The sequence below is a fragment of the Pseudochaenichthys georgianus genome, chromosome 1 (genome assembly GCF_902827115.2).
Source record: "Pseudochaenichthys georgianus chromosome 1, fPseGeo1.2, whole genome shotgun sequence".
NCBI classification, from domain to species: Eukaryota; Metazoa; Chordata; class Actinopteri; order Perciformes; family Channichthyidae; genus Pseudochaenichthys; species Pseudochaenichthys georgianus.
This window is the reverse complement of record NC_047503.1, coordinates 41,697,869-41,716,904: the sequence shown is the minus strand read 5'-3', so window position 1 is coordinate 41,716,904 and position 19,036 is coordinate 41,697,869. Positions and strand designations below refer to the sequence as shown.

Sequence of the window (19,036 nt, the reverse complement as noted above, 5' to 3'; positions counted from 1 at the left end):
AGTTTTTTTTAACGTGGTTTGTTAGACTTTTCAATTATATATTAATAAATACATGTATTGTATTCAAATCAGGTAGATTAAGTCTGACAATTACATAAAACTCAATGATAACTTTTTTTGTAAATTATTATTTAATTGTGATACTTTGTTAATGATGGGTTTAGTTTACAATTATTTGTTTCGTTATTCTGTCTTTTTCAGTAAATTATTATTCAAATGTAATATCATGTTCATTTTGTGTGTTTAGACCGCTTTGTTTTCTGCCCTAATGTGGCCAAAATTAGATAACAGCAACATAAGTATCCTCAAACTGTACCTATTGAAAGTAACCTATAGTTTGAAATGAATTTCCAGTGTCAGTGGAGGAAATCAAGAAACCACATAACCCAGGTTTTTTTTTTATTATTTCCCAATTTGTGGTGCCACCGATGGGTTGATGGGGGCGCCAAGGGCCCTATAACTGCATTTGACTTGCATGACATTTTCAAGTCAGAGCTTTTACTGGGAGTCACTACGTTTAGTCAAGTAAAGGATCTGAGGATGTTATGCATCACTGCCTTATACTAATCAGTGAGAAAATAGTACAAACATTTTTGTCTTTTCATAGTATTGTTTAACATATTCCATTGTGGTCCGACTAAAGGCCAATGCTTTGGTGGGGAAAAGGTTCAGTGGCAACTTAAACCTTGGGTCAAAAATAGGAGAAAACAAGACGGAAGTTTAAATTAATGGTAGAGGCTTCCCGCTGAAGGTTTTTCAGTTCAGTCACTTGAAAGGAAAATACTTCACACAGTAATACACTTGTATTGATGCACTTCTCTAAGACTATTGTGAATTCCACCATGACCGTTAACCTGCCACCTCTATTCTCTTTAGACACAGTGCAGGGTCAGAGGGTTGTTCAGGTAATATGTCAATCCATTCTGCCTGACTCATTGTCGATCCTTTTTTTGACACAAGTTTTTGCAAGTTATCCTCCGACCGTCGGGTGAAGCCGTAGCCTGTCCTGTTAGCAGCTCTCAATGTGCCTAGTATTGATACATCTAAGGTGCTGTCCGTGGTGCTGAAGTAGTTTTGAGTGTAGCCCATATGGCGAAGTCCCTCCCTTTCCGGGGGACCTCCATGGGACCTTATTTCGAAAAAAGTATGTATTGAAGCCAATGGAGAGAGAAAGATTATCTTTCGATCCCGTTTGAATTGTGCCACGAATTACACATATGATGTTTGTCAATTTAAAAGATAATTTTAACGTAAAACTGTGAAGTAACACTTTTTTTGTGTGAAACCGCTCAATGAACTACATCTCCCGTTTCGCACCACACACCAAGAAGGCCGTCACGTTGGCACATTTCACTTCTTTCTTTCAGAATGAGGCGAAAAGTATTACAATCTGGCTACACTTCCCTGCAGTCTCTGGATTTCCTTGCTCTCACTGAGACGTGGATTACTCCATCCAACACATCCACCCCAGCAGCTCTCTCCACAGCATATTCCTTCTCCCATACACCCAGACCCACTGGCAGAGGAGGTGGCACTGGTCTCCTGCTCTCTCCCAAATGGAGCTTTTCCCTCTTCAAGCTACCTAACTTCGCTCCTTCCACCTTTGAATTCCATGCCGTCACAGTAGCCCATCCTATACCATTAACCATTGTTGTTCTCTACCGTCCACCAGGCGCCTTGGGGGACTTCTTGGAGGAATTAGATCATCTCCTCTCACACATCCCTGAAACTGGCCCTCCCGCTGTACTTCTTGGAGACTTCAACCTCCAGACAGGGAAGATAGATGAACTAACATCTCTGTTAACCGCCTTTGCTTTCTCACTGTCTCCGTCCCCACCGACTCATAAAGCTGGCAATGTCCTTGATCTCATATTCTCAAGGAACTACACTACTTCTAACCTCTCTGTAAACCCGCTCCACACCTCCGATCACTTCTTCATTTCATTCTCTTTACCCCTTTCCAAACATAACAAACTACTCTCTTCTCATCCGGCACCTGTCCGCAGTTACCTCCGTTCCCTCTCCCCCTCTACCTTTGCCTCATCGGTGCTCTCAGCCCTCCCTTCCTCTGACTCGTTCCAACTCCTGCCTCCAAACTCTGCTGCAGAAACTCTCCTCTCTACTCTCTCATCCTCTCTGGACTCTCTCTGTCCTCTCACATCTCGGCAGGCTCGTCAGTCCCCTCCTGCTCCCTGGCTAAATGACGCACTGCGTGCTAATAGAACCGTCCTTAGGGCAGCAGAGCGGAAACGGTGGAAATCCAAACACCATGACGACCTCCTAACCTATCAGGCTCTCCTTTCCTCTTTCTCTTCTTCGATCTCTCAGGCAAAAAGCCCTTTCTTTCAAGATAAGATCCAATCTTCCTATTCCAATCCCAAAAAACTATTTTCCATCTTCTCCTCCCTCCTGGACCCCCCCAAAGCCCCTTCCTCCTCCTCCCTTCTGTCAAGCGACTTTGTTAACCACTTTGAAAAAAAGGCTGATGATATTCGCTCTTATTTTTCTGACTCACCTCTACTCACCGCTGGGTCACCAGACCCTCCTTCCACCCGCACACTAACCTCCTTTTCCCCTCTCTCTCCAAGTGAGGTTCTTACCCTCATTACCTCTGCCCGCCCTACCACCTGTCCTCTGGACCCTATCCCCTCAAACCTCCTTCAGACTATCGCTCCTGATATTCTACCGTTTCTCACCCATTTCTTCAACACTTCTCTAACGTCTGGTCACTTTCCAAACAGTCTCAAGGAGGCGAGAGTAAACCCTCTCCTAAAGAAACCCACTCTCAACCCGTCTGATGTTATAAACTACAGGCCTGTCTCTCTCCTCCCGTTCCTGTCTAAAACACTTGAACGCGCTGTCTTTAGACAGCTCTCCTGTTATCTCCATCAGAACAACCTTCTGGATCCGCACCAGTCTGGTTTCAAGGCAGGTCACTCCACAGAAACTGCCCTCCTTGCTGTCACTGAGGAACTGCACACTGCTAAAGCAGCCTCCCTCTCCTCTGTCATCATCCTGTTGGACCTGTCTGCTGCATTCGACACGGTGAACCATCAGATCCTCCTTCGCACTCTCCAAGAACTTGGAGTTTCAGGCTCTGCACTTTCCCTCCTCACCTCATACCTCAAAGACCACACCTACAGGGTTACTTGGAGAGGGTCGGAGTCCGACCCTTGTCAATTAACTACAGGGGTCCCTCAGGGCTCTGTTCTTGGTCCCCTCCTCTTCTCCTTGTACACAAACTCGCTCGGATCTGTCATTAGCCCGCATGGTTTTTCATACCACTGCTACGCTGACGACACCCAATTAATTCTGTCCTTTCCCCGCTCAGAGACCCAGGTCGTCACACGCATCTCTGCTTGTCTAGCTGACATCTCTCAGTGGATGTCTGCTCATCACCTCAAGCTCAACCTTGACAAGACTGAACTGCTTTTCCTTCCGGGAAAAGATTGTCCCACTCTTGACCTAACAATCAACATCAGCACCTCTGTTGTTTCCCCGACACAGACTGCAAGGAATCTGGGTGTTATCCTAGATAACAACCTGTCCTTCACTGCAAACATCCCTGCTACAACCCGCTGCTGCAGATACACGCTTTACAACATCAGGAGGATGCGTCCCCAGCTGACCCAGAAAGCGACGCAGGTTCTGGTCCAGGCTCTCGTCATCTCACGCATAGACTACTGCAACTCCTTCCTGGCTGGTCTACCTGCATGTGCCATCCGACCTCTGCAGCTCATCCAGAATGCAGCGGCTCGTCTGGTCTTCAACCTTCCTAAATTCTCCCACACCACGCCGCTCCTCCGCTCCCTCCACTGGCTTCCGGTAACTGCTAGAATCCACTTCAAGACAATGGTACTTGCGTACCATGCTGCGAATGGATCTGGCCCTTCCTACATCCAGGACATGGTTAAACCGTACACCCCAGCACGTGCACTCCGCTCTGCATCAACCAAACAGCTCGCTGCACCCTCGCTGCGAAGGGGACCCAAGTTCCCATCAGCCAAAACACGTGGGTTTGCTATCCTGGCTCCAAAATGGTGGAATGAGCTCCCCATTGACATCAGGACAGCAGAAAGCTACACACCTTCCGGCACAGACTGAAAACTCATCTCTTTCGACTCCACTTCGAGCGATAGAACTATTAACAAAGGTCTTCACAGTTTGTACAGAATATCAGTATGACAATACGACACCCTCCTTAGACCCTCACATCGTACAAGGAAAAACTTCCGGAGAAAACCCACAGTTTAAAGGGAAAAATGGGAGAAACCTCAGGGAGAGCAACAGAGGAGGGATCCCTCTCCCAGGACGGACAGACGTGCAATAGATGCCGTGTGTACATTTAAAAGATAATAAATTTGCAACATAGGAAGACCAAATGTTTGGAAATGCATGTGTGTATAATAAGAAGATGCAGGACTTATGATCCAGGACACAGGACCGCAGCAACAGGATCATCCATGACTCCGGATCCCAGCGTATATAGACACCAAAAAGAAAGAAATGTGGGGAAGCTGGGTTAATCGGAACATGAGAGTACACAGGTATAGATAGGGAGAAGGAAGAAGTAAGATGTCCCCCGACAAACTAAGCCTATATCAGCAAAACTAGGGGCTGAATCTAATCAGCCCTAACTATAAGCTTTATCAAAAAGGAAGGTCTTAAGCGCACTCTTAAAAACGGATAGGGTGTCTGCCGCCCGAACACAAACTGGAAGCTGATTCCACAAATGTGGAGCTTGATAAGAAAAGGCTCTGGCTCCCATTGTACTTTTAGAGACTCTAGGAACAACCAACAACCCTGCATTCTTGGAACGCAATGCCCTAGTAGGACAGTAGGGTATAATGAGTTATTTAAGGTAAGATGGCGCCTGCCCATTAAGGGCTTTGTAGGCGAGAAGAAGAATTTTAAATTCTATCCTGTGTTCTATAGGGAGCCAGTGTAAGGCAGCCAGAACAGGAGTAATGTGGTCCCTTTTCCTAACTCTGGTTAGTACACGAGCCGCAGCATTTTGAATCAGCTGAAGCGACTTGACTGACTTCTTGGTACTCCCTGATAATAAAGAGTTACAATAATCCAGCCTTGAAGTAACAAATGCATGGACTAGTTTCTCTGCATCGTTTTGAGGCAAGATATGCCTGATTTTTGCAATGTTACGTAGATGGAAGTAGGCGGTCCTTGAAATTGATTTTATATGGGCGTTAAAGGATAAATCCTGATCAAATAAAGCATCAAGCTTCCTTACAGTCTCACTGGAGGCCAAATGAATGCCATCCATAGTTGGTATATCTTTAGATAATTTGTTTCGTAGATTCTTCGGGCCGAATACAATAACTTCAGTTTTGGTCGTGTTTAACATCAAAAGGTTTAAGGTCATCCACGTTTTTAAGTCCTTGAGACAGTCTTGAATTTTATTTAGATGATTAATTTCATCAGGCTTGATTGATAAATATAGTTAAGTATCATCCGCATAACAATGAAAATGTACAGAATGATTCCTTATAATATTGCCTAAGCGAAGTATCTGTACCACTATCAACAACATGATCAATTTGGGGTGGTGTACATTTTGTATAAGTTTCCTCCCTTACATGCAGACATGCTATCGAGTTAAGTATTGAACAATTACATTCAATGATTCTCTCTTCTAAACCATCAACGTGCATGTTAGACCCAATTCCAACTAAGCTGTTGAAGGAAGTTTTTCCATTAATTAGCACTTCTTTATTAAATATTATGAATATGTCTTTATTATCAGGCTATGTTCCACAATCATTCAAAGTAGCAGTGATAAAACCGCTTCTTAAAAAGCACAACCTCGATCCAGAGGTTTTAGCCAACTATAGAACTATTTCTAATCTTCCGTTCCTCTCAAAGATTCTTGAGAAAGCGGTCGCAAAACAGTTGTGTGATTACTTAAAAAACAATGATTTATTTGAAGATTTTCAGTCCGGCTTTAGAACACATCATAGCACAGAGACAGCTCTGGTTAAAGTCACAAATGACATTCTAATAGCCTCAGACAAGGGACTTGTCTCTATTCTTGTTTTTCTCGATCTCAGTGCTGCATTTGATACTATCGACCATGACATCCTATTGCAAAGACTAGAGTACTTAGTTGGCATACAGGGAACTGCTTTAGGCTGGTTTAGGTCCTATCTATCTGAACGCTCTCAGTTTGTACATGTTAACGATGAATCTTCCACGCAAACCAAAGTTAGCCATGGAGTGCCACAGGGCTCAGTGCTCGGACCTATTTTGTTCACATTATATATGCTTCCGTTAGGCAATATTATAAGGAATCATTCTGTAAACTTTCATTGTTATGCGGATGATACTCAACTATATTTATCAATCAAACCTGATGAAATGAATCATCTAAATAAAATACAAGACTGCCTTAAGGACTTAAAAACGCGGAAGACCTTAAACTTTTTGATGTTAAACACGACCAAAACAAGTTATTGTACTTGGCCCGAAGAATCTACGAAACAATTTATCTAAAGATATACTAACTATGGATGGCATTAATTTGGCCTCCAGTGAGACTGTAAGGAATCTTGGTGTTATATTTGATCAGGATTTATCCTTTAACGCCCACATAAAATCAATTTCAAGGACCGCCTACTTCCATCTACGTAACATTGCAAAAATCAGGCATATCTTGCCTCAAAACGATGCAGAGAAACTAGTCCATGCATTTGTTACTTCTAGGCTGGATTATTGTAACTCTTTATTATCAGGGAGTACCAAGATGTCAGTCAAGTCGCTTCAGCTGATTCAAAATGCTGCAGCTCGTGTACTAACCAGAGTTAGGAAAAGGGACCACATTACTCCTGTTCTGGCTGCCTTACACTGGCTCCCTATAGAACACAGGATAGAATTAAAAATTATTCTTCTCGCCTACAAAGCCCTTAATGGGCAGGCGCCATCTTACCTTAAATAACTAATTATACCCTACTGTCCTACTAGGGCATTGCGTTCCAAGAATGCAGGGTTGTTGGTTGTTCCTAGAGTCTCTAAAAGTACAATGGGAGCCAGAGCCTTTTCTTATCAAGCTCCACATTTGTGGAATCAGCTTCCAGTTTGTGTTCGGGCGGCAGACACCCTATCCGTTTTTAAGAGTGCGCTTAAGACCTTCCTTTTTGATAAAGCTTATAGTTAGGGCTGATTAGATTCAGCCCCTAGTTTTGCTGATATAGGCTTAGTTTGTCGGGGGACATCTTACTTCTTCCTTCTCTCTGTCTGTACCTGTGTACTCTCATGTTCCGATTAACCCAGCTTCCCCACATTTCTTTCTTTTTGGTGTCTATATACGCCGGGATCCGGAGTCATGGATGATCCTGTGGTCCTGTGTCCTGGATCGCGAGCCCTGGATCGCGAGTTGTGGCTGTGGTCCTGGATCATCGGTCCTGGATGGATATCCTCGTAGATTCATCTTCCTATTATACACACATGCATTTCCAAACATTTGGACTACCTATGTTTCAAATGTATTATCTTTTCAATTTACACACGGCATCTATTGCACATCTGTCCGTCCTGGGAGAGGGATCCTCCTCTGTTGCTCTCCCTGAGGTTTCTCCCATTTTTCCCTTTAAACTGTGGGTTTTCTCCGGAAGTTTTTCCTTGTACGATGTGAGGGTCTAAGGACAGAGGGTGTCGTATTGGCATACTGATATTCTGTACACACTGTGAAGATCACTGAGACAAATGTAACATTTGTGATATTGGGCGATATAAATAAACATTGATTGATTGATTGATATTGGTGGAATCTCTTCCTTAAATTTGGCTATAGAGCTAACAGATAGGTTTCTGCTGCAGGAGCTATTGACTAATGCTTTGTAGTCAAGTAACAGTACTTCAAAAGTTACTAAGAAATGGTCGGATAAAGCGAACCAGTAAGTTATGCATGCATTTAATGATTTGTTTGAGAATATATCTTGAACTATACGTTTTATAATGTGGGGATACGTTATTGAAAAGTTGAAAAAACAGTCCAGACAGGTTTCTGAAAAAAATCTGTATTCATTTGACATGGTTCTTATAACAAGGATATTGTGCATAATTCTTTTAACATTAAGTATTAGTATTTGGCATGCAGGATACAAAGGCACTCAAATTGCACAGATGGGCTACAAGAGAAGAGTAAACATAAGAGCATGGGTACAAAACATGATACGAGAAAGACAACACAATACATCTTTAAAAATATTCTTGGCAACCCACACAGACTCTGTAGCGAATATCTTCCAACACAGTAATAGAGTGGTGCAGTGACGAGTCCTAAAACCCGGAAGTGAGTTAGCATTTTACCACTACCGGTTCCCTCGTCTCAGAGCCAATGGGATTTCTCCATAGGATATTGGAAAATATCTGGAAATAAGGTCTGTGGATGACACACATTTAAGAGACGGATCATGTTTTGTTCTACGACATTAAATACATCAGCAGTGACCCCACTGGTGATTCTTGAAGAGTTTACGTGTCTGAAAAACGATGGTTGTTAACAAGTGGCTGAATAGGACTACAGAAGTTGTCGAGGACGTTGTACGTCATTACGCCGAACACGTAAACACTCTCGCTAAGTTTGTTTTCCCCCATGTTCTGCTTGAAAGCAAGTACCTGCCTCCTGCTAACTGTTAAAACAAACGATTCAACTTGTACAATTTTGAATTTGTTTTGGAATATGGATCTTAAAGAGCCTGTGACACCATCCCAACAACTGTTGTGCAATGAAATATTGGGCTACTAGTAATCTCGAACCGTCAGTTTAAAAAAGAAAAAGCGATACCGTTTCGTTAAATATCAATAATTTCGAACATCGCGGGGAAATTCCTTCACTCATTTTGAAGTTTTGGGGGAAGCCGGAAGTGACGTCAATGCGGGAACGCTTCGAGAGCCAAACACAGACAAAGTGTGTTGTCATGCGTAGAAATGGTGAATTACTGAGTTTAGGCACGTTAATAACGTTTTAATGAAGTTGACTACAGTATATTCATATTTGTCAGTGCTTTCATGTCAATTCGGCGACATAAACATAAATGATCGTGGTGAAGATGATGATTACATTAGGATTACAAATCGGGAGTGAGAGCTGCTGAATTTCCTCCCATCGGATGTGATATAAAAACAAATCGATTATTTTTGTGGTTATAAACTCAAGTGGATGAAACTACATTTATTAGTGCTTTCATGTCAATTCGGCGAACATATGATACATTAAATGATGAGTGAGGATGATGATTAAAAATCGTTTGTTTGAGCCGGTCTGCATTTACTGATGAGAAAACAAACCGATGCTTTTTGTAGTTGTAGTACACCAACAACGTGGATTAAACGTGTGGTTTTTTAACACAATGTTGGGGAAATTAATGGATAAAATGCACGGATTATTATTATTATTCCCACTCCGATCGGGACACTAGGTCCACCGTTTCCCCGCAGCGAGGCTCCCCCCGTTGACAGTTTACGTGGGCTGGGTGCAGTGGCGGACTGGCCATCGGGACGAATCCCGATGGGCCGGTACCGAAGTGGGCCGGTCGGATAAGTAACTAGCACATCCCCCATAGGCGGCGCGTGAGGCTCAGGTTTGAGAAGGCTAAATAACTTCTTTTACCTGACGCTGCCCGCCTCCGGCGTCTATAGAAAAGAGATCCACTCAGTGTGCGGAGTTTAAATCTCTCAAGTCATATTACAGGATAAAGGAAATACAGTTTAAACTGCCGTATGCAGAGAAGACGCCGACGTGTCGCACTTATCATTCATATTACATCATCAATCAGATCATCGATCAGATAATATCATAATATATCATATATTTCCTTATCTGAGTCATCTTCTCCAGCCTCATCTGGCCGTGCAACACTCACAGTGTCACAGACTCGATGCAGAAGTATTATTTAACACATTATGTTGACGAAACACTCGAGACAAATGTAATTAAAGTCAGATCCACTCGTGTCTTAGACGTGAACGCGCTCTCAGCTGGAGAGAGAAACCCTGGCTTGATTTACCGAGTTGATAACCAGCGTCGTAGGACCGCTTAGCGAGATCTCGTTTGTTAGTTTGTTGTTGTTAGTTTGTTTGTTACTCAAACATATCCAGGGTCTGTTGAACTGGCTTCGTAGTACAGGGCACAGGTGGCTAGCAGCGCTAATGTCAAAGACACAGACATTATACATTATATTTGTATTTTACATCCCCCGCTCCCCCCGTTGACAGCTCGGTACCGAAGTGGGCCGGTCGAGAGTCCCGGGATGATTTTTAGTCCCATTCCACCACTGGCTACATGACCATATGATCGCCCATATTGACGCACCTCATTCCTAAACTTCTAACAGATACAACATAAACCGATCCTTCAGCCTCATATGAGCTCTCAGACACGTTCAACATTAACCTGTCATCGCTGTCTGAGCTTGCTGCTGTGTGCGCCGTCGTGCGTTTACATCTGACTGTATATATATAAAGGTTTACATGCAGATGCTGGGATCCTGGACGGTGCAGCTGGAGCGCTGTGCCCGCAATGACGTCACCCATAATTTGGCGGGACTTGAAGAATCCGCGAGAAGATCCAGAAAATTGTCAACATTGAAGGCAGATTAATGGTTATCAAAGTACAAATATCCAAAATCAGTTCAGTAACGGTTTTCAAGGGGACAATATGTACTCAAATTGATGGGTTTGGATGATGGGGGAAAACCGTGTCACAGGCTCTTTAAGTTGACGTGACGTTGAAGTCGTGCGACCCTGCTGTACTCGGCTGTAGTTCGTTTATAGCATAACGTTAGCATTTTGCTTCTGGCGATTAGATTTATGATTAGAAAATTATAAAAGTAGGGTAGACATGTGGAGATTATCCGACTGAACAAAACGTGCATTTATCAAACAGGTTTGTTTTCCACAGACCCTATTTTGAGCTATTTCCCAAAATCCTATGGAGAAATCCCATTGCTTTTTTGTCGAGGGAACCCATGCGCAGCTTACTTCCGGGTAAATACGTCATCCCGGCACCACTCTGTTGTCTCTGCTGTTTAAGAGTGGAGGGAGTGGAGGAATGGAAGGAAGAAGAACGGGAAATAAGTGCTTGATTAACTGTAATATCTTCAAACAGCTAACATCAATAGATCAACTGTTAGATGTCCATGCTGGCCAGTTGTTTGGGTCTGCCCAGCTGCCTGGTTGGTCCGATGCGCTTCCCAGCATGCGTGCGCTGGTGCTGCCGCAGACCCTGGCGGTAAATGAAGCTCTTCCCACACTCTCCACACTCGTAGGGTCTCTCCCCGGTGTGCAGCCGGTGGTGCACCTTCAGTTCCTCCGCTCTGGAGTAGCCTTTCCCGCAGACACTGCAGATGAACGGCCTGTCTCTAATGTGGGTCTGGTAATGTGCCGTTAAGTACGAGTTTATCCGAAACGTCTTCCCGCAGATGGAGCATGCGTACGGCCTCTCTCCAGAGTGCTGCATCTCGTGAAGCTTGAGAGAGGAAGCGGTGTGGAAACCTCTGCCGCAGTCGGAGCAGAGGAACGGTTTCTCTCCCGTGTGGATGCGTTGGTGAATTTGGATGTAGCTCTCGTTGATGAACTTCTTTCCGCAGTCGGGACAGGAGTAGGGCTTGGCCTTGATGTGTGTTTTCATATGCTCTTCCAGCTTTTCTTTCTCACTGAACTGAACGCCACAGCGGCGGCAGAAGAGAAGCGGCGACGGGCTGTGGTTGACTGCGTCTGGTTCCCCGGCTGTTTCTGTGTGCGAAGTAACGTGATGTGCTTTTAAAGCTGAATGACTCTCACACTCTGTTCCACAGTCCAGGCAGCGCAGCGACGATCTGATCCTGGACTCGCCCGGCAGAGACTTTAAGTGTTCAGAGAGTTCAGATGCTATCGGATTCACCTCCTCGTCAAGATCAGAAGAGCCCTTAAGACCTTCACAGAGACAAAAGTAGAGAAAAATCATGTTTTACTCTTCAACTACACATTTTTTTAGGATTGCTTTAGGACTTACTGCATTACTTTCCGTCACAGGTCATTTTAAGGCAACTTGGAAGACATTCATTCTTGTTTTCCTGCACTGCTCTGTGTACAATGTGCAATATAAAAAAGCTACTGAATCTGCTGAAAACATGAGGTTTGACTTAAGCCTGCTTGACTGAAGTTATGTTTTTTAACAAATGTAGGAATTAAATAAAAAACAATTCAGATTATCTTAACAAAATGCCAATTTCAAGATTGTTTGGTATCTTTGAGAATACTTACTCAGGGTATATGCAGGAATCCTGAAGTTAAATGTAATACATTGTAAGACCTCATCGCCACTTCGAGTTTTAACCGGTTACATTGGCGACACACTTCACCTCACATTTACTATATACAGTATTGATTGTCCTTTCTCCTTATCTTCCAACCATTTGGACGCAATCTTGCATTTCCCCATAACGATATTGTTTAACAACCGGCGTAAATGGACCTTCGCACGCTATCAAGCAGTGAGCGTGCGATGTCCTATTCAGATGACGTCAAATCCAACGGGATGCCATAAATAAACTACACAGAATCACACTACACACCTACGCAATGATTAAATTCAGGCAGACTGTAGAATACAACCTCTTTGGACAATTTATATACTTATTGAAAACAAGCTACAAAATGTAATACCTTGGAAAATGCCATTTAATACTTTTTAATAGCCTTAATTTTGGCTAAATTGATTTATCAACTTTTAATACTTTTAAGACCCCGCGGACACCCTGATACTTAAAAAGTAAAGACAACTGTTAATATCTACATTACATGTATTCATTGGGAGAAATAGAATTGCAAATAGTCTATGAGAATATTTTAAATGATTAGATATGATTCAGTGTTTTCAGCTCCCACCTAAGTGGACCTTGTGGTGCGTTTTGAGGTTTCCCTTCTGGTTGAAGCCCCGCCCACAGATGGAGCAGCAGTACGGTTTCTCTCCGGTGTGGATCAGCTCGTGCCTCTCCAGTTTGTAGGCATGAGGGAACTCTTTGCTGCACACTGTGCAGTGGTACTCCATCTTCTCTTTGGGCTTCTTCAGAAGCTCAGGAGGGATTTCTATGGGAACATGAACCTTCTTTCTGCTGGGGCGCTTCTTTCCTATAAATGGAAAAAAACAGTGAAATAAAAAAGTTTGTCTGTTGATTTAATGCCTACAAAATGAGATTGTTGCCATACCAACATTCAATCACAAACTAACCATGTTCCTTGCATTGCATTGGAAATCTGCATATCAAAATAATAGTTTACACAGCAGTATATCCATCGCACTAAATCACTGCACCAGGTTTATTTAACTACAGGCAGCTTTGAAGAAGTACTTAAATCCTTACACTAACATTTTGGTAACATGGTAACAAAGAAATTAAGAACACAGACATCCTTCCTCAATGATAATGGTTTCTCCAGGATTAGCTGCAGCTGCTCCACCATGTTTGTTATAGAATATTGTGGAACATTTTATTTGCTCTTACCAGCAGAAACAACAGTGTTTCTTCCTTCCCCTTCAGGAGATAGTTTGGTATCTTTCCTCCTTCTGTGAGGTCGCTTTGCTAGCATAAAAAAAGAAGAAGCTTTTAGTCGAAAACATATATTTATGCTAAACTGTCAAACAAATTGGTTGGGTATCAAGAAGACTCAAATCCGACTTGTTTTCTGTTCTAAACCAGTGATTTTTGTAATATTATGCAAGGAATCATAATCACAGAGTAAAATCGGAATCAATGAAACAATACCCAAACGTATTTGTTCATGTTTTACCAGCAACCCGGCGGGCAACTTTGGAGGTAAATTCTTCTGTTTCCACGTAGGTAGGGACATTTCTCTTCCTTCGGGTACGCCTTGATACTTCAAGAAAAAAAACAAGTTAATATAACAAAACAATAACATGCACAATGATTAATTTAAAGCATAAACAAACATTTGGCATACAAATCAAGTACACTCACTTCCTGGCTCTGCCTCTGGATCCTCGGCACTCAGTGGAGGAGTTTGTGAAACCTTTCTTCTGCCCCTTCTTTTTACTTTGAGACAAAGGAAAGCACCATGAACCATAATTACAAAATGGAAAGACACCGTTATTATATTGATGCTGAAATCGCAGTGCCATGTTACAAAAAACAACCCTTCTAATTCCTTCATATGTACTTCTTAAACCAATATTCAAGATGTGTATTATATTCAAAATCTTCATTCACCAGGATTGGCAGGAACTTCTTTCTCTGTGTCGTCCAATGACACCCCCGTTATTGCTGGAACATTCTTCTTTCTTCTGTGTCTCTTCCCTGGTTTCATTGAAAAGATAACCGAGTCATAACTATTGTTTTACATCCTGTACTCTTTTAATGTATCGTTTTGACTTGTGTTTACCACAATATAAGGACGAGACAGCTGCCATCTTTACTACTCTCTCTCTTTCCTCCCCTTCTGCCCCCACAGACACAACCTCCATGATGAGCGTTGGACTACTGCTGCCTCTCTGGGTTTGGCCTTGCAGGTGAGACTTGGACGGGACGACACCCTGTGATCATAATCATTCAAAACCATCAGCATCGGGGCGCACACTGCATCAAGTGGCAAGAGATAAAGACACACAGGAAGACATTCTGCCTTTGCCTTCAAGAATAACAACATGCAATCGTAAAGATGGATGCAGTGGAATAACGGTCAATTTACATTTCTCCATATATTCATAGTAATCCCACATCAGTAGCCATTTCAAAGCGTCCCAAATGCAAAAGTAATAATGAGATGACATGTTGTACTTTTGAGTGCACTAGGTTGCAAGTTTAATTACTCTGGAGGGCAACATGTAAATAATGAAGTACTGTTATTGGGCAACAACTGCTCTCTACAGTAGTTCACTTTTATACCTACTTTCATTTGAAGGTACACAAGGAAACAGTTACATTTATTTTGGTGTTGGCGAGAAAGTAGGGCTGTGCAATTAATCGATTACGATTTTGGCTTGCAACGATTACGAAAACAACGATTATTATTATTTATTTATTTTATTGGTTTTTCAGTTGAATTATACTTAAAGTTCAGGGTAATCAACTGTTAAAAACATATTGTTCACATTTCTTTTTTCAATAAATGGATGTAAATGGATAATCGTTTTTAATAATCGTGATATCAATTATTGACCAAAAATAATCGTGATTAGGATTTTTGCCATAATCGCACAGCCCTACTCGAAAGGCTACAAAAGTGAAGTGGGTTGGGATGAATTTCCTTCTGTTCAATTGTGGGAAATCTGATGTTGTCCTTCAAGAGAAGTTGAGACAACGTTTTGGGGGGGAAATTCATCTTATTGTAAGAAAATGAAAGTAACTTCTAAAAATCATGTAGGGGGAAAGTTAGATAATTCACTGAGAGAAGGATTGTTTGGCTCATGTTCAAAATCTTTGTAAATAAATGTTGTGATTAAATGAATGTTGTGTGTCGTTTCCTGGTCCAATTATACAACCAATATGTTTACAGTACTGAGTTGTTGTTATTTTCTTTATTGAATATGGAAATATATATGCACTTGGGGAAATGAATAAATTGAGTCTCAAGAAGAAATTACCTTGCTAGCTTGAGGACTTTTTCTGCAATCAGAGCCCTGGTCAGGACTGTCTTCTGTAAAAAGAAATCAAGATAATTATAAGTATATTATTATAAGTTTAAACCTGTAATAGGTGTAACATAAATAGCTGCATTCAAATACCATTCATTAACAACGTAAACAAAATGATAACAGAAAACTAAAAGACAATAGATATCTCATTAATCGAAAAAAGTTCTTGTTTTGAAAATACTTGAATTGTTTGGTTGCAAATTCCCAGGAAATGTCTTTTATTTCAAACAGCTGCTTGAAATAAGCTTTACCAAATCATCTCATATGGTAAACTGAACAGACATTCTTTTATGAATCACTTACTGGCATCCCAATCCAGCACTTCTCCATCAGAGTTGATTAGACCCCCGATTTCTTCATCTTCTTTTTTTCCCCCATCCTCCTCCTCCACCTCCTCCTCCTCCTCCTCCTCCTCCCCTGCCTGCAGCCTGACGGTCAGATGCAGCGTTTGGTCCTCTAAGTTTGTAGACGCCATCTTCAGTCCCTGTGACTTCAGGGGGCTACGCTCAGCAGAATCCTGAATACACAACAACCAGATTTGTGACCAGAGAAATGTGTTCTAACTTTGTTGGAATGCATAGCGATAAAAACATTTCTAAATCAACTTTGACACTTTAAAGAGGACATATTATGCACATTTTCAGGTTAATAATTGCACGTTGTGTCTTTACTGGGACATGTTTACATTCTCTAATGTTCCAAAAGCTCTTTATTTTTCTCAGGCCAGCTCTGTTGTGATTGATCAAACACTTAAAGGGTCTCTTTCACTCAAATGTGTGCAGTTTCGTCCTTTAAAAAGGCGCATGATACAGGTACATTTTTGTTCTGAAACTCTCTTAATTTAACCGTGAGAATTGTTCGTACAATTCGGATTCACCCACTTCTACCACAATAACTATGTTTACATACTGTTTGGCAAGGTACTGATCTTTTGGTCTCTGCTTCTTCTGTTGTTGAAGTGCTTTGTTTTACATGCAGGCTCTGCTCTTGACTCTCCTCCCCGGCATGTTGTCTCTGACAGGATTTCATGTTCCTTTTCTGTCCGGGGTTCGTCTCGCAGCAGAAGGGTTTCTCTTCAGTGTTATTGCCCTGATGCGCGGTCACACTCCCATCTGATTTTCCCCCTATGCAGGAAATCCTAGGTTTTTCTTCCGAGTCGGTGAGCATGTGTGTCGGCCGCTCCTCTCTGGTGGAGGAGTATCCAGAGCTCTCCGTCCCGCATGCTTTAACGTCAGGAGGACATGAGTATGTGGAAGTTTCTTCTTTTTCTCCCGCTGATCTGAAGCCCTCATCTGTGTTTAAAAATATAAACACAAATGTGAAAATCATGAGCAAGTATATTTTTGTGTATGTATTAAGGTGATGCAGATATTTAAGATTTCACCACTCACGATTTTCACTCACAGTCCACCCTTCCTCTTCCTCTTTGATGATGACTCGAATCTCTGTTGTCTTGCAATCATACTCAGGGCTAGTTGGTGCTTTTTTTGTATCATGTTGTGGCAAATTCTGGCCATTATAGTTTTCATTTAAACTCAGTGACAACGGATCTTGGAGATCAGGATCCTAAAGAGAAATACAGACGGAGACAATAATGCTCAGTATAAAAACCAACCTCAGAAACCTTTGAGATGTCTCACAACATTAAGTGCAGCATACATTAAATGAAAAATGCTATACAAAAAATACGAGATCCGTCAGGACGAGTGATGCCACATTGTTACAGTTTGAGTGTGATCATAATTCAAAGTGTCTCGCATTGACAACAATGAGAGACACTTTGCAATGTTCAGGAGAAAGGACTAAAGTATTTATTTGATTCAAACACATACCCTTTTAACGTATTTTTATGATATTTTTTCTTGGGTTTTTTAAGGAACAAATGCAACACATTTCCCCATAACAATCAGAGGTGGGAGAAGTATGCTACTCAGATTTTAACTAAAGTATTATTCAAGTGTGGATTATACATGATTTAACTCTGAAATTGAGCAGTAGAAGGACAAAATAGCAACAAATTAAAATACTCAAGTAAAGTACAAGTCCTTTAAAATGTTAAATGTACTTGGTTACACTGTTTATATGTTACTGAATGCAACCAGCGTTAGTTTAATAACAAACGTCACAAGCTAACTAGCTACCAATAAACCTATTCTGACTATATAATACATATTTAATATAGGAGTGAGAAGTTGTTATATTTAAACTAACCCAGTTTGACCCACACCTAACATCACTTTTGATTCACCTGTTTACCAGGTTAATCTACCCAGCTGCTAGTTAACTATAACAGTAAAGCTACACACAGTTAGCTCTATAGAAACAGCCCCGAAAAGCAGCCACTTTACCTCAAACATAATGGGAAGTGTTCTCCGGGTCTGAAGGATGTCATAAGAAAACCAGGGTGAGGAATTAATGAAGCTACGTTGTTACGTTGTTGCGTTGTTGTGGTGACAGCAGCCGTCAGGAACTGACAGCAGCCGTTAGGAACTGACAGCAGCCGTTAGGAACTAACCGCGCTGCTGCTAGGCCACCACTTCTTCTTCTTCGCTGCTTTTTTTTTGTTACCTTCCGTGATTGCAGGCTACAAGCTTGGAGGCTAATACCGCCCCCTACCGAATGTTATAAAAGTATAAAAGTACTTTAGAGAATAAATACTCAAATGGACAAGCATTTTAGCAGAGGTGGAAAATGTATTGAGATCCTTTACTTAAGAAGAAGTATTAATGCAAAAATACCCCATTACAAGTAAAACGCCTCCATTGAAAATACTTAAGTAAAGTACTAAAACCGTGTAAATGTGTGTTTAATAATAATGATAATTAAGACAACTAGTATTTACTTTAGTTCACCATGGTATCAAGGGAATCTAGGGACGGTCCCTCTGAGGAGTGGTGGCCCCTGGAAGGTGTCTCCTGTACCTGCAGAGCCAACGTGAAAGTTAATAGGTTACTGTTTGTAATTATCAAGGTCAGGAATACCTCATGATAAGTTCAGTCCAGAATCTGATCTGAACTTTGCACTAAAGCAGATTTTAAACGCCACATGGCAGACAACAGTTGGTTTGAACATCACTGAGGAAGAAAATAGACGACATCTTCCTCTGTCCTCTTCTTCTGCTGCTGGAGGCACACATGTCACTTTCTTTATCATACACATGTTCAAATACTGATGTACAAACAGATTCACAGACTTGTTTTTAAATATTAGTTAAGCATATGGTGCTATTTTATTTCAATTCATAAAATTAGTGCAGGAAAGTTGTCCATTTTTCTTTTTAAGATAGAATGTTATACTTTTCTTATTTCCAGACTACTTTCCATTTAATTTAAAAATAATCATTTTTCTTTTCAGGAAGTTGGCGACACCACTCCATAACATTCAGGTTTA

General features: G+C 41.7%; 1 protein-coding gene across 1 annotated transcript; it reads right to left on the bottom strand.

The window, feature by feature from the left end:
* Positions 1-8,014: 8,014 nt before the first annotated feature.
* LOC117449834 (zinc finger protein 184-like) lies at positions 8,015-18,177 on the bottom strand. The gene is made up of 12 exons (XM_034087731.2): positions 17,995-18,177; positions 17,038-17,212; positions 16,556-16,938; positions 15,950-16,163; positions 15,596-15,648; positions 14,395-14,545; positions 14,223-14,309; positions 13,974-14,048; positions 13,786-13,872; positions 13,500-13,577; positions 12,883-13,125; positions 8,015-11,928 (listed from the first exon to the last, which is right to left on the bottom strand). The coding sequence occupies exons 1-12, from the start codon at positions 18,001-18,003 to the stop codon at positions 11,144-11,146; spliced, it is 2,340 nt and encodes a 779-aa protein (XP_033943622.1). The 5' UTR covers positions 18,004-18,177; the 3' UTR covers positions 8,015-11,143.
* Between the last annotated feature and the right edge of the window lie 859 nt (positions 18,178-19,036).

Excerpts from the sequence above, each read along its gene's own strand:
- LOC117449834 (XM_034087731.2), bottom strand. Across the intron at positions 16,939-17,037 it reads GTGGACTGTGAGTGAAAATC|ATGAGGGCTTCAGATCAGCG; the intron begins GTGAGTGGTGAA and ends TTTTAAACACAG. Across the intron at positions 13,873-13,973 it reads TCCAGAGGCAGAGCCAGGAA|TATCAAGGCGTACCCGAAGG; the intron begins GTGAGTGTACTT and ends TTTTTCTTGAAG.